Consider the following 22,884-nt stretch of genomic DNA (forward strand, 5'->3'; position numbering starts at 1 on the left):
ATCCTAGAGCTGCATACTCCTGACCTACACGCCTATAAAACCTATAAATACTAAGTGTATTTACATTTTATGCGACACTCGCAGGTCATATTGCGAATCACTCTTAAATAGCAAATTCACTATAATATAAATTCTTTTTCTAAGACAAATATATTTGAATTAATTCTATTTTGTTATTAACGCTAATACGATTACGTAGGACAATGAACGATAAATTGTCCTTACTCTACATATTCGATACGTTTACGCATCATGTTGCGAAACAATTTCTGAATGATATACGAAGTAACAAATTGTACTAATTAACCAGAGTGCCCTAGACTGTCCCACGATATCTTTTGGTATTGTAACAAGTACCAATAGTTTCGTCTCAAGTTTTTCTATCATGTGTACACTTTTTTTTAATTTCGCCATCGTATTTTTAAGCGACGAATGTAAAAGTTACAATTCGCTGCTTAATTTGTAAACGTTTCGTGAAGTATGTATGGAATAAGTTGTAACGTCAAAGATCTTTAAAGTTGTAAATTGTATCTATTGCTATAAGTTGAAATCTTCGGTCACAAGTATTGTAATAAAACATTCAGTTTTATTTTTGCGCTTTTATAAGAACAAAAATGTACATTAACATAGAATATAATATAAACGATTATATCAATAAAATAGGATGGCACACATAATGTGTATACATTTTTTCTGTTAAAACGATAAAATTTGTCATGGAGCATTGAACTTATTAGCACACATCGCCACGTATATGCATATTTATGTATGTATATATATAGTATGTAGTAAAATATTATATATATAAATACATGAAATAATTCTAGTATAGCAATAGCGTGATATAAGAAGAGACAGTTACTTATCTTCTTGTATGCACTCTGGATTGATAATAGGCTTATACTGATATGTAGATAGTTGAAAAAGTAACAGGTTTAATTTAATAATTTCGATTCTTTCTTGATAAGTTTTGTACGTTATTGTAGAAGATAATTTTAGAGGACAAAATGCATTAAATGAAAGAAATAACATGGTGCGTTTTTGCACTGTATGGCTGTATTATTTCATTCTACCACTTGCCAGCCATTTTTATGGCAAGCCATGTTGGTAAACAGAGAAACATTCATAAACGTAATTACAGAAATATATAGTTTACTGTAATAATTTGTACAATATTATATGATTATTAAAATAAAGTGTACCAACATTGTACTATAAGTTGTAATTTATTTGGGGAGCCATTCAGAATATATAAAATAGTGTATAACTTTCTTTGTAACTATTGATTTACTTTGAAAAAATTATGACTATTAATAAAATTATTTAGAATCATAATGAAAATATATTTGCAAGAATATTATACTCCTAAAATATAATAGTAACAAATAAAAATATTAAGTAATGCTTTGCAAGATATTCATCTACAAAATTTAAAATATTTTCAATTTTGGAAAATGCTAAAAATATTGATCTATTAGAGCCTGATTTCCGAAAATGGTAAAACACGGTGAAATAAATCATCCTCTAATGGAAAATGAAATTGTTTTATACTTCGAAATCATTAATAAGGTTTCATTGATAAAAATGAGACTAAACACGTGGTTCAGAAAATCTTAATTTTATAATGATACGTATTACATCTAGACTTACAAAATTCAGAAATGAAATTACATATAATTAAAAATAATTCTAATGTGGTTGTATTTAGATTCATTTTCATTTAGGTCAGCTTCGGTAATTTATTAGTGATACTTTCACGAATATATAATTAAAGATATATCATTTTTAATTTTCATTAGTGGATAATTTGTGTTACATGTCCATAAAAACTAAACATTGCTTTCGGCTGCCAGCTACCTATCGTAAATAGGCCGAGGCTCAGTAGCTGTTATTCTATCTCGCTCACTCTCAGTGTATTCCGTTCAATGCCTTGTGAAACGATATATATCTGGAGGTTCGGTCTCAGCTCGAGATAAAACAGGTCGATTCCTGAAATACAAACACTGTCAAACCTTAAACTATATTCATTACTGATTCCGAGCTACACACTATCTTTCATGAAATTATTATACTATACAAAATAATTATATTGTGTTTAAATAACGATACATTTTAATTCTCAATTAAGAAGACAAGTTTTAATTTTATGTGCAATTAAATTTTATTTCCGGTTTAAATTGCTTTCGTCAATTGGTCAGGTTGTGGACTTCGAAACATTTGATATTTTACATCTGTACGTTTGTTTTAACTTTATAATATTATATTTTTCATCAAATATATTTTCTGTCAAATTAGAATTACACATTACAATTATAAGATTTATTATTATTATTTTATAATTCGTCGTCTTACATATATTGCTTCTTTATGAGAAAACACATTGTGTTTCTGAACGTATCAGAATTTGGCGGGTAACTGCATTGCATCTACGCGTCTACGTTGGCGAAAAAATCGCTACTGTTTGCTACTGTTCAAGTGCTTCGCATTAAAGCTTCAAGCTTCGGAAAGATAGTAACCGAATAATGGATGTCGATTTACCGTATTCTGTCGAATATGCAAAAAGTTCGCGTGCTTCTTGTCAAAATTGCAAGAAACCTATCGAAAAAGATACATTAAGGCTAGCTGTTATTGTACAGGTATGCATTATTCTGCACATATAAATATGAATGTTCAATGAAATTATTACGAAGATCGATAACAAACTTGCAATAATCTTCATTTGCCGGTATATAATGACAGTAAAATGTAATGAATTATAATAATGATAAAATATAATGTATGTACTTACAGAAATTGATTTCTTCGTGTTTTTGTTCTTATAAATTGTTATTTCGCTTACCTTCAATTACAACAGAAATGTGTTGTACACATGCCTCAATTTATCAGAATCATTTTCCATTTTATCAACAATACATGACATTATATTTGCGTGATACTTTAAGAAAACCTGTATTGGTTTATAATACTTTTATTATTACATGTTTTTAAACTATCAGAGCCCTGTTCATGATGGAAAGATACCTAAGTGGTACCATTCACCTTGTTTTTTTCTGAAACAAAGACCAAAATCTACTGCAGACATTTCAAATTTTGATAATATCCGATGGGAAGATCAAAAGGAAATTGAGAAGAAAATTGGTTTGTTTATTGCAGCATTATAAACAATATTAAATATTATATAATAAAACAGTTTTTATAAATTATATTTTTTTAGAGGAAGCAAGTAAACTTCCATTACCTACTACAGGAAGAGGAAAAAAACGAGGTGGTAGTAATGCAAAGAATATTGGTCCTTTAAAGGACTTTTTGGTTCAGTATGCAAAATCTAGCAAATCAGTTTGCAAAGGGTGTGAAGAAAAAATAGTGAAAGATGAAATAAGATTATCTAAAAAAGATTTTGAAAGTGAACATGGTAAAAGATATGGCGGCATAGACAGATGGCATCACCTTGAATGCTTTGCAAAAATAAGGGAAGAATTACAATTTTATGAAAGTGGTGAGGTACTGCCTGGTATAGAAGATCTTTCCAAGGATGATCAGAAAAAAATTAAAAGTTCTTTGCCAAAAATTAAATCAGAAAATATTCCACCAGTCAAAAAACTCAAGATTGAACCAGAGGATGTGGAAGAAGAGAAAGAAATGAAAAAACAGAACAATGAATTGTTTAGAGTCAGAGATATACTGTCTTCAATGAAAAAGAATGATCTGATTGCTTTCTTACAGGAAAATGCACAGCAAATTCCAGAAGGAATATCAGCTGTAAGTATCACCAATAACATTATTTATAAGTTTTGGTGAATAAATTTATAAATGGTTCTAAAATTCGGTATTTTAGATAATAGATCGCTTATCTGATGCAATCTGCTTTGGAGTTTTAAAACCATGTCCAAAATGTAGTGGGCAACTTGTGTATAATTCAGGACTTGGATACAAATGTTCTGGAGATTTAACTGAGTGGACTAAATGTGAATACATAACTCAAGATCCTAAAAGAAAAACAATTGCAATACCATCAGATCTGAAAGAAACATATCCAGATGTGTATGTGCTTTGTTTCATTGTTACTTTAAAAAATTAGTACATTTGATATATCTAAAAAAAAGTTATTTATTATTTAATTATTAATTTTTATTTACACATTTTACAGCAAATCTTTAAAAAGCAAAGTCAAGAAAAGGTTAATAAAGGTGACTGCACCGTCAACATCTAGCCTAATAAAAAAAGAAGATGATGTTGATTCTGGACCTAAAGTTGAAGCAAAACCAAAACCATTGAAGCATATGCAATTTGTTATTATTGGACGTACAGGAAAAGATAAAGATGTTTTAAAAAAGAACATTATGCTTTTGGGAGGAGATATAACTACAAAAATTCATGAAAACTTAGCCGCCGTTATATCAACTCAACATGAAATAGAAAAAATGAGCAAGAAAATGGAAGAAGCTAAAAATCTTAATATTCAAGTTATTACCGAAGATTTTGTCGAAGAAGCGAAAGAATATACAAAATCTGCTGTTTCACTTATTAAGAAAAAGACAATTTCAAGTTGGGGTGGTAATTTATCTGATAGAATTAAAATTGTGGCAGAAAAATCCTTAGCCTCAAAAAGTAAGAGTAAAAGTACCTTTGAAAAATCAGGATCTGGTAAAATAAAATTGCGATTGAAAGGTGGTGGAACTCTCGATCCAGATAGTGGTCTGGAAGATATTGCGCATGTATACCAAAGTGGTAAAGACAAGTATACTGTTACATTGGTACTTGCAGACATACAAACTAAGAAAAATAGCTATTACAAGCTACAAATTTTGAAACATGATAAACAGAATACGTTTTGGTTGTTCAGAAGTTGGGGTAGGATAGGAACAACTATTGGTGGAACAAAATTGGATAAGTTACCATTGGAGTTTTGTATACAAGAGTTTGAACATTTGTACGAAGAAAAGAGTGGAAATATGTGGAGTCAAAGAGAACATTTTGTTAAAGTACCTCATAAAATGTATCCAGTTGATGTCGACCTTGATGATGAAGTTTCAACACAATTACTAGAGTCTGATATTAAGAGTAATTTGGAACAGCCAATCCAAGATTTAATAAGATTGATTTTCAATGAAACAAATATGAAGAAGGTAATGGCAGAGTTTGAAATTGATACAGATAAAATGCCTCTTGGAAAATTATCAAAAAAACAAATACAAAAAGCATACACAGTATTAACAGATTTACAGGGGTTGTTGAAGAATGAAAACATTGAACGAGTTACATTGGTAGATGCATCTAATAGATTTTACAATTTAATACCTCACAATTTTGGAGTATCTGAACCAAAAATCTTAGATACAATTGAAGAAATTCATGCAAAGTGTGAGATGTTAGATGCATTGCTTGAAATGGAAATTGCATATTCTCTTTTACATAGTAAAACAGATCAAACAAAGAATCCACTTGATGCACATTATAAACAACTGAATACAGATATTAAAATATTGGACAAAGAGAGTAAGGAATACGAAGTCATTCAGCAATACGTGAAGAATACTCATGCAGAAACTCATACACAATACGAGCTTGAAATTGAAGATGTATTTGTTATTAAGAGACAAGGGGAGGATAGTAGATACAAGCCATTTAGGAAATTGCAGAATAAAAAATTATTATGGCATGGTTCTAGAACAACCAATTTTGCTGGAATACTTTCTCAGGGATTAAGAATAGCTCCACCTGAAGCTCCTGTTACAGGTTACATGTTTGGTAAAGGTATATACTTCGCAGATATGGTCACAAAATCTGCGAATTATTGTTGTACAAACAGTGAAAATCCTATTGGATTACTGTTACTTTGCGAAGTAGCATTGGGTAACATGTATGAGAGGTATGCAGCAGATTATATTGAGAAATTGCCAAGCGGCAAACATTCAACGTTTGGTCGTGGACAAACACAACCCGATCCTGAATGCGTTCATAAAACAGAGGATGATGTTGAGGTTCCATATGGATCAGCTGTACGTGCGAAATTACCTAAGAAATCAGCTTTATTGTATAATGAGTTCATAGTGTATGATGTTGCTCAAGTAAAGGCACGATATTTGTTAAAAACAAAGTTCAAATACAAGGTCTAATAGTTTTTCAAATAACTGAGCTTGTTAAAAGCATCATAATATTGAATTAGTTTCATACATTTTGCTCCATAAAACTTGTCTTTGTATCTTAGATATATAAATATTTTTGCGATACTACTACCTCTTATATAAATCCGATAAGAATATTGATAATGTTTCTATAAATACAATGTATGTATTCATTTTTTTTAATACGCATTTGAAAAACATTAAGTCATTTTCATTTACATATTCAATGTTGTTCAAGATTTGTAGAGAAAAACAATGAAAATAAAATGATTTACACCATTCATTTAATTGATACATATTTATTCTTTTTATTTCATAAAGTTAATACTCAAAGTGGAAATCGAAATAAGATTGATCAAATGTATTAATACGAACATAACCATCCTCTCCACCTGTTGAAAAACTACGACCATTAGGATGAAATGCAAGAGAATTAATTGGACCAAAGTGTCCTTTTAAACGTGCAAATTCTTCTTCAAATACTAAGTGAAAAAATCGCGAATCAAATTTTCCTTGACGAGTGGATGTTGTTGTTACATCCATAGCATCTTGACCACCTCCAAGAACCACCTATAAAAACATTGTTCTTGTAAAATTTGATAAGTTGTATTTTACAAATGTTATAACCATTATATGCAAAACATACATGATCAAAAATAGGAGATATTGTGGCAGAATTGACAGGTCTTTCTGTTTTGTATGTTTTTAATAACACCAATGATTCACTGTCAAACAATTTTGCAGTGTTATCTTTTGATGCAGTTACAAACATGGTTCCATCTTTATTAAATTGCATATCATTTATTTGAGATTTATGTCCTTTGACACTTGACAACTTTTTTCTTGTCTATAAAAAAAAATTAAATTTGTTGATTACTCATAGGCACTATTAACAATAGTACATAATTGAAATTTTATTACTTACTCTTACATCCCATAGAATAATTTCACCATCTTCATGACCAGTAATAATTGTTTCATCTAATGCACCCCACAAAATAGCAGAGATTCTAGGACCATTAACTGCAATTCTAGAAATTGCATCATCTTGTGATAATACTGCATCAACATTTCTGATATCCATAATAAACATCTCGCATTGGTGACCCAGAGCTTTGTCTGTAGAATAAACAGCAAGATTCGCAGAATAACTGAAGCTACATGTTCTTACTGAACTGTTTGTTTGAAGCAGACCTATTAATTTTCCTAAATATAAACACAATAAAATTAAAGTATCACTCTGTAATATGTATATCCTATGTATTTTAATTTAATAAATTTGAAATACAAACCAGTTTGGCAATCCCAAACTCTTAATGAATTATCACCACTGCCAGACAAAAATCTTGTTGTGTCCCAATTAACATCAATACACCATACAGAACCATTATGACCATTGAATGACCCAAGGCGTTCTCCATTCAAAGAGTACCAAACATTTGGCTTTTTATCTTTACTTGAGGAGAATAATAAGTCTCCTTCTCTATTGTATTTGATTTTTGTTATGGCACGTTCGTGCCCATGCAACATCAAAGGTTTCTATTGCAAAACAATAAAATTGTTATTTTGCAGTTGTATTATACATTTGTACAATTTCCATTAAGTTTAGGTTAACATAAACATAATGTATCACAAAGCTATGTTAATTTACGTTTTAATTGTTATTTTGTATATTATAAAGAAAACAGATCGTGTATTATAAAGCTAGTTAATGTTTGAAAAATGAAAAGCAAAGGTTTCAAAATTTTCAATCATTCACACTTAATGTAATATGACACTTTTAAAAATAACGTAACGTCATTGAGGTTATGCTATCACATGTTTCTACAGTTTATGCAGAATTTACACTACAGCATAAGTTATAAAAGACATGCAAAACCATTAAATAATAAAAAACAACTAACCATTTTTTGTTAAAATATATGGTTAAATAATGTGATCAACAATCGACATTCAAGAGTAATCAAAGGCAATTACAATACTCTACAGTGAAAGAGCACAACTGTGTAACCATATCTATATGCATTGATAAGCATTCATGCCAACATCGTGTCATTAAATCCACATACAGTTTAAATAAAAATAAATGAGAAATTACATTACAATTTTAGTTAAATATTCATTCAAAAATAGAATTAAATTCCTATTTTAAAATTAAATTAATTTAATATTGACAAAAAAACGCATTATACTTCGTATTCTAAATATTTATTGGTAGATATTTTTAGATTGTGAATTGATAAATTCTGTTTTAGTCCAATACAACGCGCACATTACAACTTTATCTGTCAATAACGATGCGCTTTTAACTGGTAATCGATCTTCACTACGATTATCTACTTAAAAATTTTCAGATAAGTAAATGTTTATGTAAGGAATGGAATGTTCGTATGAGGGAACTTAAAATTCAACAGAGAAGCACGATCATAAAATATCGGTGAATTTTCTTCGGAGTTTTTGAAAAGTGCAACGAGTAGCTGAATTAAAGTGTCGCATCTTGGTTGCGAAAAATTCAGTCCCGTTCCAAATTCCGTTTGTATACACATCATTGGAAAAGGAAACGAAACTGAAACGGCATGTCTGAAGTTGTTGGCCAACATGAAATTAATCAGAGTTATTGTTTCAAATGGAATGATTATGAAAATCATTTATTCGATGTAGTTAGACAACTTCTGGACGAAGATTGCATGGTGGATGTTATACTAGCTGCTGCTGGAGAACGTATTCATGCTCATCGTATAGTCCTCTGCGCTTGTAGTACTTTGTTCCGAGTAAAGAACTTTTATATTTTTAAGAGCAGTCTTAAAAATTTCTGAACTTGAATAAATTTGTTACGATTATCGTTATATGCTCATAGACGATACAATAATTTTTCACGTAAACTCAAAAATTTGTTCGCTGTCGTGTGATCACACAGTTAATGTCAATCTTCTATGGGTACTAATAATTCTGTTTTAAAAAAATATATATTTTATGTTTCATAAATAGGTTAGTTCGTATGCATATTGTCAGACATGATTTACGTAACAAACTTTTAATCTTTCATTATAGGAGGTTTTGAGTCAAGTGAATGAAGATCATCCAACAATAATATTGAGCGATATCTCAGCACAAGATATAAAATCTATTATAGAATTTATTTATCATGGTGAAGTTCGAGTTCCAGTTGAGAATATTAGTAGCTTACTGGATGCAGCACGTTCCTTAAAAATATGTGGCCTTATTGAGGTTGTTTTTTTATTTGTAAGAATTAAATGAAAACATTGACTTTTATTTTGTAATATTATATATGTTCATAGATTGATGGGCTCGATGAAAATGATTCAATTACAAGTGCAAAAGATTTTAACGATAATAATGAAGAACCAATGACTGTAATCAGTGAGACGGAAGAAAATGTTATCAATGCATTGCAACGTGGCTATGAAGATTTAGAGGATCAACAAGAACAAAAGCTTACTGAAAATTCAACTTTAAGTAAAAGAAAGAAACGCAGACGTGATACAATAAAAAGAGAGTACAGTGACGATATGTTAGCATCAGCAATCAATGACTTGAAGTCAGGGCAAACATTAATAGAAGCTTCAACTAAACATAATATACCACGTTCGACCCTGTACATGCGAGCTAAAGCATTAGGAATACATTTAAATGCATCACGAAATGAATATCCAGCAGAATGTATGAAAGCTGCTATAAATACTGTAATTGGTTGGTATTTGTTTTACATTTCAAAATGTTAGCTCTTTTATGTTGTTCAGTTTATTTCATTATTATCATAGGTGGATCAAGTTTGCAACATGCATCAGAAATGTTTAGTATACCAAAGACTGTATTGTGGAGAAGAATTCAAAAAGAAGGTTATCAAATATTGCGCTCAGAAATGAAAAGATCCTATGGTTCTGACAAACGAGAAGCTGCAGTTAAAGCTTTGGAAAGGGGAGAGAATCTAACCAAAGTTGCACTTGAATTCAAAGTAATACCATCAGTTTTCAATTGATCAATAATTTTAATTTTATTTGAACTTTCTGCGAACAATATTAGTAATTGTATTTTTAGATTCCAAAAACTACTTTATTTAGAGATAAAGCACGGTTAGTGGACGAGGGAAAACTACCATTATCATTTTGGAAAAAACGTAAAACGGAAAACGAAGAACTAAAAAAATCTCGGTTGGAAGAAGCCGTTGCGGCTTGTAAAGGGGGAAAAATGTCACAAGCGGCGGCATCGATGACTTATCATATTCCAAAAACAACAATATGGAGACGTCTTCAACAAGATGGTAAAAAATCAGAACGCTTGACGACCTCGAGAAAGCAACGATTAATAGATTCTAAACACATTATAGATCTAAAGACTCAAGAAGGATCTGATTTTACATACTGTGAGGTACTAAATAATTTTGACATTTATCATTGTTTCTTATCTAATATAATTTTGAATTCTATAATCATTAATAAATTTCAATTACAGGTTTCGTCAGAAATTCCAATAACTTATATAGATGAGAATAGTATACCAGAGGATTCTGTGATAATATTAACAGCAGAAGATATGGATGGACTGAACTTAGAAGAAGGACGACAAATAATAGTTAACTCAGTATGCATTTTTATTTGTTTATCTTTGGATTTAAGTCGTTTCAAATATATATATTTTTTATATTTCTTTTTTCTTCCAGGACTCGGTACAAGAATATGTTCCTTGTACAATAAGCATAGAAGAAAATTCAAATTATTCACAAACTGAAAGTTAGCACATCAGTTCTAAATGTACATCTAAAAGTTATTAATATTCTTTTTGTACATACAATAACACATACATTAATTTAGAATTTTAATAACAATGCATTAACAAATGAGTATTTGATTACTATAATTTAATTATTCTTATTTAGTGGCTTAGTATTCAATGGCTTCTCTTCTATTCACGTATATTCTACAAATAAGTCTGATTATTATAATTTTGCACAGAGAAATGTATATTAATATTACATAAAATTACTTAATTCATTGCAATATGATTGAATCAAGTGTCGCAATAATAACCATGTATGGTAATAAAAATAATTTTTCTTAGAAACTTAAAAATATCTTGTTCGAAGTATATTTATATCCTCAACGATGTGACACATTCTGCACGTGTCATGCATTGTTTCATACATTCGTTTATTATTTAGCTATTCCATTGGCCTAAAAATAACTAGGTAATAAATAGTGTCATATCGTGTTAAAGAAAAATTACCAATCCTGTTACCCCTATAACATTATGATACCTACTTTTACTCGCTTCGTGGATGAAACACTAGATTGTAATATTTAAACTTATAGGTTACAGTTATTCAAATTCAATACATAATAGTTTAATTCGTGGATCTATAATTTCTCTAAACAGAAAATGAGGAGTAAAATGATTTATTAAAAAAAATATGTATTAATCCCTTTTAAAACGATTGTACAAAGTCACTAAATATCTATCTAGTAACGTTACTATTACAGAACTCATTTGCCATTTAATAAATTTGGAAATTTTGACGTAGATGGCGCTAAAATTCTTACAGTAGAGACAAGATATAAGATAGATATTTTAGCAATAACTTTTGGGTAGTAGTACAACTGGTATATGTAGAAAACTCATTCCTGTATATCATATCAGATTCTATCAAATCTATTAGTTTCAGAAAATATTGTAATAATAAATTCAGTTTATAGTTCGTAGAATCATCATTCTTAAATGAAGAAGTTACTCCAAAACTATTAATGTTTTACATCACTTCCGTAAGATAAAATATCTATGGTATAGGGATGAGCTTTTTACGTTTACTACCTTTCTGGCTATAGTAAGGTCGTTTCAAAACCACTGATGATCTTTTACCAGGTCGTTATCTCAGATTGTGACACCAACTCTTACTAACTGAAATTTCTAACCCATATATCATCAGTGTTGTTTTTTCTGTATTTTATCTATATTTGTTGTTACAAGAATTTATTTAATTTAATTAATTCTTGGTAAAAAGATTACCAATTCAAGGAACAATATATTGTAACTAATATATTTTATTTAAATGACATACACAAAAGTGTACTAAAATGCAATGATACGTATTTAGTAAATAATAGTTTACTTATCGTATCGATAATCTACTATAAGGTTTAAATAGAACAATTTTAATCCACGTAAAAACGATATAAAATCGTATGTATATAATTTTGTAACGGAGAGGTGGAACTTCGTTATTTTCTCTCACGCTGCATAATCCATGTGACTGAGTGAAGTGAACGGCATGGATATATATAAATTGCAATTGAAAATGTAAAGTGAGGGTTAAGATTAGGGATATTTATTGAAACGATTTCTTGTAGTCGGTGATGTGTTGTGAGTCGGCACTAGGGGTAGGAACTACGAAATTTCATCATATTGTGAGATAATTGAAGAAACGAGTATGGCTCATCAGCTACTGTTTTCCGCCATTAAATTGGAAAAGTTTATATTGAAATCGGCGTATAAAAATATCGACTCAATTCAGGTACAAATGTAACCTAAGTAACCTCTGTTCTGTAGTATGATACAACAAATATTTATGATATTATTCATAATTCAAGACTCTAAACTAATTATTTACTTATAAATTGTTATTAAGATATTTGGTAAAAACTGGTATAATTCTTACCTTTATCAAATTTAATTTAATTGGAAATTCAATTGTGTCGGTTATTGGCATATTTATTTATACATGCTAAAGTGTCTCTTCTATTTTATGTATAATCTATATAAAATCTGTTTCAGTTACGAAGATATTTGTCATTAAGTAAAAATGATATTCAAGCAACTATGTTTGAACGATTTCAACAGCAATGGAGGTTACTGTGTAAACAACCACCAAAAGGATTTGAAAAGTTTTATAAAGGTTATTTCATTTTTATTGACTTGCCTTATACTGGTGCCAAGTAAACTTTCATCTATAAGACTCCCTGTATAATATTAATAGACTAAAATATAATTTCTATTGTTTAATTATAGGAAATCAAAAAACTGAGTCAAAACCTACTGATAAGGTGAAGGAACAAGTCAAAGGAGGAGCTACAAAAGAGACCACTTCACAATCAAGTAGCAAATCTTACTCTTCACCTACAAATAAGTCTGAACATCATTTCAGTTGGAAGTTTGAGTTCCCTATAAGTGGACCAGGGGGAAAGAAACCATTTCCAGACTTAATCGACAAAAAGACGATTTTGTTAACTTCAGTCTTTGCAGCAATTTTTGTTTTGTACTTTAGTGGTTTAGATTCTGGAACAGAGATCACATGGCGGGATTTTGTAACTAAGTAATATAAATATTTTTTTATTACATTAGCAATATAATTGATATATAGGTTTTATTAAATTCAATTAAATAATCTGTGTTAATTGTCTATAGGTGTTTAAACAATGGAATTGTGGACAAAGTAGAAGTTGTTAATAAACAATGGGTCCGTATAAAATTGTTACCTGGACATTATATAGATGGAAGTGTGAGTTTACAAATTAAATCTAAATATACTAAATTTATAAAGTATATTATAATTTGTTTAGTTTATTTTGTAGGAGACTGTATGGTTTAATATAGGGAGTCTTCAAATGTTTGAAAAAAATTTAGAGAATGCACAAAGTGATTTAAACATAGAACCACAAAATTATTTATTAGTAATTTATAAAGACGAGATTGAAATGTCAAATATTTTGAAAATGTTGCCACAGTTCATCATGTGGGGTAAGTTATGTTTTTTGTACTGATGTATACATTGAATGCACAAATTGTAACTGGTTGTGATATTAATTTTTAATTGTAGGAGTCATCCTATACTTTTTTAGAAAATCGATGCAATCATTTGGTGGAAGAGGGAGATCAGGTGGAATTTTTGGTTCAGTAATGGAATCGACCGCAAAATTAATTAACTCCAAAGATATTGGCGTTCGATTTAAGTAAGTTAATAAACTTTTCAGGTTATAAATTGTGGACAATTTTCTTCGATTCTGTAATTATTTTTCTTAGTATGTTTTTGAATAATTGAGCAATCAAAAAACAAGAAGAGTGAAAGAATGTAATAAAGTGTATTGTAGAAAGCAATTGCATAAAACTATGAAATCCAATCTAGAATATTACATCTGAGTAATATTCTATTTATGGTTTTTTCTAATCATAAAATTGTACATATTCCTGTGTACGTTTAACAATTTAGAGATGTTGCTGGTTGTGAGGAAGCGAAAATTGAAATTATGGAATTCGTAAATTTTTTGAAAAATCCACAACAATACATAGATCTTGGTGCTAAGATTCCAAAAGGCGCAATGTTGACAGGTACGTGTACATTTTAACAATAAATAATTTCAATCTTTCCAATTTTTGTATAGATACATGCATCAGTTTATAAATTAGTTTCAAGTTTGAGTAGACACAAATTCTATGATATGTTCATAGGTCCACCTGGTACTGGCAAAACATTATTAGCTAAGGCCACGGCCGGAGAAGCGAATGTTCCTTTTCTCACTGTGTCGGGTTCAGAATTTTTGGAAATGTTTGTTGGTGTTGGTCCTTCAAGGGTTCGAGATATGTTTGCGATGGCACGGAAACACGCTCCTTGTATATTATTTATTGATGAAATCGATGCTGTAGGAAGAAAAAGAGGAAGTCGTAATTTTGGTGGTCACTCTGAACAAGAAAACACACTTAATCAACTACTAGTTGAAATGGATGGTATATAATAATATCATTTGAAGATATTAGACATTGTAACATCAACAACATATATCGTATATCGTATAATATTTAATTTTCTTCGTTTTAGGATTCAATACAACAACCAATGTAGTCGTACTAGCAGCAACTAATAGAATAGATATTTTAGATAAAGCATTATTACGACCTGGAAGATTTGATAGACAAATTTTCGTCCCAGCTCCCGACATTAAAGGACGAGCTTCCATCTTTAAGGTACATCTAGCACCTTTGAAGACTGTGGTAGATAAAATACAATTGGCTAGAAAAATGGCTTCCTTAACGCCTGGTTTTACAGGTATAAAAATCAGTGAAATTTATCAAATAATATTAATTGTTATAATATCACATATACATTTTTTTAGGAGCTGATATTGCTAATGTGTGTAATGAAGCGGCTTTAATAGCAGCAAGAGATATGAACGATAATATTCAACTAAAGCATTTTGAACAGGCGATTGAAAGAGTTGTCGCTGGTATGGAAAAGAAAACAAATGTTTTGCAACCTGAAGAGAAAAAAACAGTTGCGTATCACGAGGCTGGTCATGCAGTAGCAGGCTGGTTTTTAGAGCATGCAGATCCACTTTTGAAGGTACGGTTTTCTTCAATTACGTGGAAATTCGGTACAATTAAATTTTAAAATGTCTTTACATTAAATGTAACAGGTATCCATCATTCCTCGTGGAAAAGGATTAGGTTATGCTCAGTATTTACCACGTGAACAATATCTTTATACAAAAGAACAGTTGTTTGATAGAATGTGTATGACACTTGGTGGAAGAGTGTCGGAAGAAATATTTTTTGGCCGTATAACGACAGGAGCGAAAGATGACTTGGAAAAAGTAATATTTTACTTTAGTAGTTTCTTAACGCAATTGTCATCGAATTTACATTCTATTAATATATTCAAATGTTAAATCCAAACAAAATTAATTTTTTTACCAGATAACTAATAGTGCATATGCTCAAGTTATTCAGTACGGTATGAACGAAAAAGTTGGCAACGTTAGTTTCAGAATGCCAGAACCAGGAGAGGCGACTTTCGATAAACCATATTCCGAATATACTGCACAGTTAATCGACAGTGAAGTACGTGAATTAATCGATAGAGCACATGAACGTACTATTAATCTGCTTACAAAGCATAAAGAGGATGTAGCTAAGGTTTGAAATTATTATATTTAATAAATAATTGTATTAAATATGGAAATTAGTAAATTAATTTTGCTGCTAATTTCTTCAGGTGGCCGAACGATTATTAAAACAAGAGATTCTAAGTAGAGATGATATGATAGAATTACTTGGAGCTAGACCTTTCCCTGAAAAGTCAACTTATGAACAATTTGTCGAGGGAACAGGATCGTTTGAGGAAGATACTACCTTACCAGAAGGTTTGAAGGAATGGAATAAATCGAAAGACAGTCAAGCGCAAGAACAAATTTCTTCATCAGAGACTGCATCGGCTAGTGCTTCTAAAGATCAATCGCAACAGCCATTATAATTATACAGTTTAGATTCTAGTCTGCTAATTATTATAGTTTTTGTATTATAGTTTGAAATATATAACTGTAATAAGTAATGATACACAAATGTGCTTTCAATTGCATTGATTATATATGCCATATTCTTGTATTTCGTAATCCATAAAAGTTGCTAATTTCGAAATGCGAATTTTGCGTATTATTTTAGAAGATAGTTTTCATATGATACTGTGTCTGTATTTTTTAGCATATGTGCTGCTTGTTTGTCAACACTGATTTTTTGTAATGATAATCAAGCTGAAAGTATACAATTAAAAATTATTCCAATTTTTCATTCTATTTATAAACAAAGCATAGTATTGTAGGATGTAAAATGTAATAATACAATCAAGAAAATACGTAACTTTTATTGTTCATGCAACTACATGAATCGTAATTACCTTTATTTTTCTTTGTAAGAATGACATCTGTAGGAATTATGTGATAGGTAGAAGAAATAACTGACCATTTATATTATTTTTTGCAACGTATAATTAATAAAGTTTACAAATGTAGTGCAATTAAACTGTTCCTTCCTTAAGTATTGTAAGTACATTGATAATTTGTTACGTTACTGTTTCTGTTGCTAATTGTTGGGTTTTGCTTTGGCGGAATTCCTGGTGCACTCCATGAAAACATACCGTGTGTGTTTGTGTGTGCGTGTGTATGTGTAAATCGAATTCTTGCTATTATATTACATTCTTCAAATAAAAATAAAAAGAAAAAAAACGAAGAATAGTACTATTTGGGTTCCTTGTGAAGGTCCATACATATTTTTTATGACAAGATTGAAAAAGATTTAATACGACGAAGGTCTTTTTCTCGACAGCATTCATAGCTCTAGGAACAAATTTTCGTCCCGGTATAGACTGTTGATTATGATCAAGCAGTTACAAACAATTAGTCATATATGTACGATGAATGTTTCTAAATTGAATTATTTTTGTTTAGAATTGTGTTATTCCAATACTTCCAATAGAGAACAGTAATTGTTTATTTTGGTAATTACTATTTTGTTTAATAGTGTCATAAATATGGATTAAAAAAGTAATTTTAGACCAATAATTTCCGGGAAGAAAACCTTTAAAAAATCTGTTCAAAAGAGAACAAGATGCGTCCATGAATGTGGAAAATGTAGACCTTCCTCCGTTCTCTTTCTTTCGTTACTCATTACGGCAGAACATTCATAAACGATTTCAGTAAGTTTCGAGCTCGTTTATACATGGGTTTTAAATAAATCAGAGCAATAGATGTGCATGCATCTCAATATATCCACTATCAGTCTTGGGATTTTCTCTGAAATTTTATTTCATGACTCGAACCGTCATTGGGAATGAGTTTGAACGTTTAGCTCCGTAGGAAAGTACCATTTGATCGAGAAGTTCATTCGCTTTTGCTTTTTATGCATGTCGTTTCGTGCAGAAAAATTAAGCAGCGATACAATTCATTTCCTGCATTCATGACATTTTGAATGTCGATTTTACGCAAATTGTTTTAGACAACACGATCTGTATTATTTAAGTATTTTCAGGCATGTATTTTGTTTGGAATAGAAGCCTATTATATTCAATGTTATCAACATGAGTAAGTGTTCGCCAAATTTGTTAGTGTCTCTGTTATATAAAATTTTAAATAGAAATATGTATACATTTTTTAAGCTTGCAAGAGTTTCTGTAATACTGATGAATGTTGCGTATCAAACATTAAAAGATTGAGGTTATATGTATATTTGGCAGAAGTAATATGCGCACGCATATTACTTTAAAACTGTTTTAAATGCAAACATTATCTAAGTGACAACAGTTTATTATTGAGATATATTGAGATCAAATGTTTATGCAGGAAAAAATCTGTTTACACTTCTAATTTTCTGCAGATTATCATGTGTTAAGATGTATAAATTATCTTTTGTTGTTTACGAGCGATTACCGCAGATTTCAACGGATCACGCAAACGCATTATCGATAAACATGCTATGAAAAACTGACAAAGATGTTTAACGTCCATTTTCTATTGTAATATTCAGATGCACCTAAGATTCTACAAAATATTTTTGTAGAACAAAATGTACAACATGTTTCTAATCTAAAGTCTGTAACTTCAATACTTTGCAAAGCGTATTGTCTTACTCAGAATTTTTTCATAGTACTCGAGCGAAATGTCTTCTCGATCGATCTATGATAACAAAAAAAAATCGTTCAACGTATAAACTTCTTCATGTTTATGGAGTTATTAACTAATAAAAGAAATTATTAAATCGTAACGACCCTTTATCACCGATGAGTTTTGCGTATCAACAAATATATTGTTTCAATTCAAAATTTAGTCTATTACATTTCCGGGGAAATCGAATTTTTTCAAGAAACGAATAAATTGTGAATACCTTCGATCTCGAATACTGTAACGTTAGTTTGCAAATGAAGCTCGCTTCAGTAACGAAAAGAAACTTTCAAGGGGAGAAAACAAAAATAATTTAGTTGCGTGAAGTTATTTCTCTTCTCCGATTTGTCACAGCATCTTCGTCGTTGCATGATTTACAAAAAGAGCAGAGGAGAAGCAACGCGTACGAAATCGAACAGGCAATGTCACGGAATTTTCGTACGTGTAGATGATCTCACGTGTCGAAAAAGTTTATCGTCGATCGTCAGCCTTACACGTTTCGTTAACCCTTTCCCGACTTTCGTCGCGATAAATCTTTGATCCCAAGACAGCGTTTTCATTTTTTTTTTGTGTTTTTCTTCTCCGAAATGGCGTGTCATCCCAGCGTTTCTACAAAACTATACGATTTATCGAGTAAATGTTTATACGTTCCGAAACTTTACCATTAAACTTAGCTCGCTAACTCACTAATCAAATATATCATACAATCACTAAATTATTGCTTTGTCGTACCTTGTATCACACTAATCTAAATCCTATTTTTGTTACCTTACGTTTTTCCCTTTTTCCCGTGTTTTCTTTGTTCTTCATCCAGCCAGGTTTGCTGATGATCATGCCTGCTTCTCTGCGGACTTTTTTTGTGTCAATGGATGTGTTTGTTTTTTCTTCTTTCATGCATTCGCTCGATGTCACGTCGTGTACCTGTGTGTATGTGTGTGTGCATGTGAAACGACTCGATGACGTCATAAGTTAAGCACAGGTTTCATATTTATCGACTCTGCATGTGACTTGAGCGAAATCCAAATTATCGTACGGTGGCGAGCTTGGACCGCGCTCTAATTAATTTCGTAATTGGATTCATTAATGGGTAACCTATTTCTTATCTGCCGCCTATTAGTTATCCGCTTAATTATGCAACGGATAATTCATTTTTCACGCCCCTTCCGTTGCCGCGAATAATTTCGCTACGAACTACGTATTTAGACAGCCTTGAGGGAATGGTGTACACGTTCGATCGATAATAATTACAAAATTATGAACCTGTATCGTGAGTAAAACAGTGTTTGTGTACCATACTATGGTAACAAAAGTAATCATTACAGATGTCTATAAACTGACGATACAATGATACAGGACAAGTTAGAAGTTTTTGAAATAAATATTTGTCCGTTGATTTTAGAAAAAACTATTTCGAAGGTAATGCAATCAATTTAGTACTACTGTGCAGGTTAGATTGTTCAACGGTACTTTTAAACAAGCGTTTAAAGTCCATCATACCACAATTAAAATACAAACTTGTAACCTCTTATTGGTCAATATTTTCTTTGTTTAAATCTGTTCATTTTTTGTAAAATACGATCGAACTTGTGCTATCGAAAAATTATATTCGACGGACGTTATTATACTATATCCACAGCGCCACGCATTAAAAGGTGTCGAGTTTCGAAAATAATCGGAGGCGGTCGTCCTCGGGGAAGTTTCTGTGTGGAGCATTCGCTACATACACGTACATATACATATATAATATCTCGGGGTGTCTGTCTAATAAGTTAATTAATTACATTTACGCGGACAATGTTTTGTCACGTTTTCGTTGTTTTTTTTTTTACCATGTTCTCAAATATACAGTTAACATTCGGCTTGCTTCTCTTTCCCCTCTCTTTCCCCCTCATATGCTTCTCACGTTTTCACCTCACCCTTATTGACAATGCGTTATCACCGCGAAAGCGATAATTATTTATTACATTATAGTTATCGCTGCATTAAATGGCGCCACAACTTGGGCGTAGTAACGTTTAAGTACTTTGGTCCTCTTTAGAGTCTTTTCTTTTTTCTTTAATACTTAATTACGCGATGAGTCGAAATGGTAATCGGTCTCCCGCAATATGTTGGAAGTGGAAAAAGAAATTTACTCTTTACGTTTTTCTTTCCGTCTCTGTATGTATGTATGTATGTGTGTGGCTCGCGACTTTGGTTCGCTATTCTTTCTTTTCTGTTGTTGTTTTTTTCTTCTTCCTCTTTCTGTTTTTTTTTTTTTTTTAGTTAATTTTACAGGTAGGACATATCTTTCATCGAGGTTATACTTAATCGTGCTCGTGCATCGGGGAGGGGTCAGTTTTATCTAACAGAAAAATTCTGTTAAACGAGGGTTCGTGACGGTAACGAGTACGACGCGAATCCGAGCAATTAGCTACGATGTAAAAAATGCGACGTTGTCATGCGTTAATGGACAATTACACCGATAACGTAATTATAATTATAAAATTTGCCCTAACTACGGGATAGCTTACGGCTCCGATTACTCACCGACAAATTGATTCGGACAACAGCCAAGATTGATGGATAAACGTTACGGAAAATGTGAACTTCGCATTTGTGTTCTGCGTCATTGACGTATACAGGGTATTTGCAAAGTAAGGGATCACATTTTTGGCATTGATATATAACACGATAATGGAAATTAAATATTGTAACACGGATGGAGCGCCTGTAAGTAGATAATCTGATTTACTTCGTTGATAAATATTCCTAACCTCTACAAACGCGAATAATTGTACGTTGCTGGATGCATTGTACAGGGAATTTCAAAATGTATTATCTAAAAGATCTCCTGAATATTTTTCTTCTAAAGGAAAAGACATTATTTTCTAATAAAAAAAAACCTTCTGTAATTAAACAAAAGATTTATTTTTCGGGAGGAATTACCTCTATTTGTTCCATATAGTTTCAGATAACCTATACAAGTGTCAAATATCAGTGCTAACAAGTAATTTGTCGAATTTTGTTATACTTATATTTACCGTGTTAGACGGCATTTGTTGTAAGGTATAAAAATAAGCTGTAACTAAAAATATAGTGTAGAGAGTTGTTCATAAAATAATGGCCAACAAAGATATATTTAATGCATTATTTTTTTTTTCGTGAGAATTTTGAAACGATCAAAATCTGTACTAAAATTTGTGTCCGTGACTTAGTAACACCCTGTATTATAATCGTGACGCATGGTGTTAAAAGATAGTTAACATTTTTGCGTATAAAAAATACATTGCCATTTAATGGTTTCTTTTAACAAAGTCTACTTCAAAATACCCTGTTTGAAGACAATATCGTTAATTTCGTGCCGATTCTAAGACTATGGTCATCCTGTCTTTCAATGTAATTCCTGAGTCAACGAAAGAATTGACTTGGTTCGTGAGAGAAGTGCCACAAACAAGAAGTCTCTTTATCTTATTTTTGCTGTTCGAAATATTGGACATATTTTTTACCGATCGTTGAACATTGTTATCGATTTTGTCCAACTTAATGTTAATAATATTTATTATTACCGATTCTCCAATCCGAGTCATCGATCAAGGAAGTAACAGGGTTTAAAATTTTCCTCAACGCGTCTTCCTAGTCAAATCTTTCGCCGACTTATACATAGTGTACTTCCAAAATAGTGTCCTAAAATTTACAGTCGCATTCCACATCTCGAATGTAAAAACGAAGTCCTAGCAACCACGAATTACCTTCTAGTTCGCGAGGTATAGCTGGTATAAGTTTCAGTATAAACGTAGCTCACCGTAATTGCACAATTAGTCACCTTAAAGTGGCCTCTAATGCTAACCTCATAAGCGTTCGTACGTTACGTTTGAAAACACTCGATGCAATTTCTGTTAATACTGTACATACGTTTTGAATACGTTTTCAGTAATTCCTCAGCATTTCCCATTAGCTTAGAATACACTATCGATTTTAAACAACCACCTCACCGAAAGAAAAGAAAAAAAAAATATCAGAGATTAAAATCAGGTGATCGAGGCGGCCATGCAATTGGTCCACCACAACCTCGACATTTCTTATCCGATGCAAGTAAACGTGCAAGCATGCTGAAACTCAAGTCGCTTATATCTCGGAAACAGCAAGTTTCCGGATTCATGATTATTAATAATTACACGTATTGTTGGTCGATGCGAGTATATTCTTATTTTAGCTCATAACCTTTAATCACCGTATTTTGGCCCTCTATGATAGAAGTCAACAGCAATACTTATATTTACACATACAAGAAGGAAAATATCATGGAAAATCTTATTTTATATGTCATTAAACGCAATCATTTTTAT

The 22,884-nt window shown here is 31.1% G+C and overlaps 5 protein-coding genes and 1 long non-coding RNA gene across 8 annotated transcripts; 3 read left to right on the plus strand and 3 right to left on the minus strand.

Moving 5' to 3' along the window:
• Positions 1-1,725: 1,725 nt before the first annotated feature.
• Positions 1,726-2,840, minus strand: LOC143148594 (uncharacterized). Its single transcript, XR_012992526.1, has 2 exons — positions 2,353-2,840; positions 1,726-1,989 (listed from the first exon to the last, which is right to left on the minus strand). It is a non-coding gene; the product is annotated as an uncharacterized LOC143148594 (long non-coding RNA).
• On the plus strand, positions 2,254-7,036 carry Parp1 (Poly-(ADP-ribose) polymerase). The gene is made up of 5 exons (XM_076315063.1): positions 2,254-2,636; positions 2,997-3,138; positions 3,215-3,759; positions 3,836-4,041; positions 4,148-7,036. Exons 1-5 carry the CDS (start codon positions 2,523-2,525, stop codon positions 6,114-6,116), a joined length of 2,976 nt encoding a protein of 991 aa, XP_076171178.1. The 5' UTR covers positions 2,254-2,522; the 3' UTR covers positions 6,117-7,036.
• On the minus strand, positions 6,388-8,160 carry Eif3i (eukaryotic translation initiation factor 3 subunit I). The gene is made up of 5 exons (XM_076315069.1): positions 8,030-8,160; positions 7,418-7,664; positions 7,051-7,331; positions 6,772-6,972; positions 6,388-6,695 (listed from the first exon to the last, which is right to left on the minus strand). The coding sequence occupies exons 1-5, from the start codon at positions 8,030-8,032 to the stop codon at positions 6,447-6,449; spliced, it is 981 nt and encodes a 326-aa protein (XP_076171184.1). The 5' UTR covers positions 8,033-8,160; the 3' UTR covers positions 6,388-6,446.
• A 262-nt stretch (positions 8,161-8,422) lies between these two features.
• LOC143148591 (uncharacterized) lies at positions 8,423-10,986 on the plus strand. Of its 3 annotated transcripts, XM_076315067.1 has the most exons (8): positions 8,423-8,896; positions 9,177-9,353; positions 9,425-9,836; positions 9,908-10,101; positions 10,185-10,407; positions 10,474-10,514; positions 10,599-10,727; positions 10,807-10,986. In XM_076315067.1, exons 1-8 carry the CDS (start codon positions 8,702-8,704, stop codon positions 10,879-10,881), a joined length of 1,446 nt encoding a protein of 481 aa, XP_076171182.1. In that variant the 5' UTR covers positions 8,423-8,701; the 3' UTR covers positions 10,882-10,986. The 3 variants fall into 3 exon arrangements, with proteins under 3 accessions (XP_076171182.1, XP_076171181.1, XP_076171183.1); XM_076315066.1 differs by having other exon boundaries at positions 8,432-8,896; positions 10,185-10,514; XM_076315068.1 differs by lacking the exon at positions 8,423-8,896 and adding an exon at positions 8,920-9,062 and having other exon boundaries at positions 10,185-10,514.
• A 1,294-nt stretch (positions 10,987-12,280) lies between these two features.
• On the plus strand, positions 12,281-16,550 carry Afg3l2 (AFG3 like matrix AAA peptidase subunit 2). The gene is made up of 13 exons (XM_076315064.1): positions 12,281-12,651; positions 12,912-13,032; positions 13,146-13,449; positions 13,542-13,635; positions 13,709-13,874; positions 13,954-14,086; positions 14,344-14,462; positions 14,583-14,858; positions 14,950-15,177; positions 15,245-15,471; positions 15,545-15,721; positions 15,825-16,043; positions 16,123-16,550. The coding sequence occupies exons 1-13, from the start codon at positions 12,568-12,570 to the stop codon at positions 16,378-16,380; spliced, it is 2,406 nt and encodes an 801-aa protein (XP_076171179.1). The 5' UTR covers positions 12,281-12,567; the 3' UTR covers positions 16,381-16,550.
• A 329-nt stretch (positions 16,551-16,879) lies between these two features.
• LOC143148593 (uncharacterized) lies at positions 16,880-22,137 on the minus strand. Its single transcript, XM_076315070.1, has 2 exons — positions 19,328-22,137; positions 16,880-19,176 (listed from the first exon to the last, which is right to left on the minus strand). Exons 1-2 carry the CDS (start codon positions 19,523-19,525, stop codon positions 18,985-18,987), a joined length of 390 nt encoding a protein of 129 aa, XP_076171185.1. The 5' UTR covers positions 19,526-22,137; the 3' UTR covers positions 16,880-18,984.
• Between the last annotated feature and the right edge of the window lie 747 nt (positions 22,138-22,884).

This window comes from Ptiloglossa arizonensis, chromosome 6 (genome assembly GCF_051014685.1).
Source record: "Ptiloglossa arizonensis isolate GNS036 chromosome 6, iyPtiAriz1_principal, whole genome shotgun sequence".
Classification (NCBI taxonomy): domain Eukaryota; kingdom Metazoa; phylum Arthropoda; class Insecta; order Hymenoptera; family Colletidae; genus Ptiloglossa; species Ptiloglossa arizonensis.

Coding starts and splice junctions, on each gene's coding strand:
- Parp1 (XM_076315063.1), top strand. CDS start 2,523: ATGGATGTCGATTTACCGTATTCTGTCGAATATGCAAAAAGTTCGCGT. Junction 2,637..2,996: donor GGCTAGCTGTTATTGTACAG/GTATGCATTATT, acceptor TTAAACTATCAG/AGCCCTGTTCATGATGGAAA. Junction 3,139..3,214: donor GGAAATTGAGAAGAAAATTG/GTTTGTTTATTG, acceptor ATATTTTTTTAG/AGGAAGCAAGTAAACTTCCA.
- Eif3i (XM_076315069.1), bottom strand. Junction 7,332..7,417: donor AGTTTGGGATTGCCAAACTG/GTTTGTATTTCA, acceptor GTTTATATTTAG/GAAAATTAATAGGTCTGCTT. Junction 6,696..6,771: donor TATCTCCTATTTTTGATCAT/GTATGTTTTGCA, acceptor ATGTTTTTATAG/GTGGTTCTTGGAGGTGGTCA.
- LOC143148591 (XM_076315066.1), top strand. CDS start 8,702: ATGTCTGAAGTTGTTGGCCAACATGAAATTAATCAGAGTTATTGTTTC. Junction 10,515..10,598: donor CTGATTTTACATACTGTGAG/GTACTAAATAAT, acceptor TTTCAATTACAG/GTTTCGTCAGAAATTCCAAT. Junction 10,728..10,806: donor GACAAATAATAGTTAACTCA/GTATGCATTTTT, acceptor TTTTTCTTCCAG/GACTCGGTACAAGAATATGT.
- Afg3l2 (XM_076315064.1), top strand. CDS start 12,568: ATGGCTCATCAGCTACTGTTTTCCGCCATTAAATTGGAAAAGTTTATA. Junction 15,178..15,244: donor CTTAACGCCTGGTTTTACAG/GTATAAAAATCA, acceptor ACATTTTTTTAG/GAGCTGATATTGCTAATGTG. Junction 16,044..16,122: donor ATAAAGAGGATGTAGCTAAG/GTTTGAAATTAT, acceptor TAATTTCTTCAG/GTGGCCGAACGATTATTAAA.
- LOC143148593 (XM_076315070.1), bottom strand. CDS start 19,525: ATGACGTCATCGAGTCGTTTCACATGCACACACACATACACACAGGTA. Junction 19,177..19,327: donor GAAAAAGGGAAAAACGTAAG/GTAACAAAAATA, acceptor TAAATCGTATAG/TTTTGTAGAAACGCTGGGAT.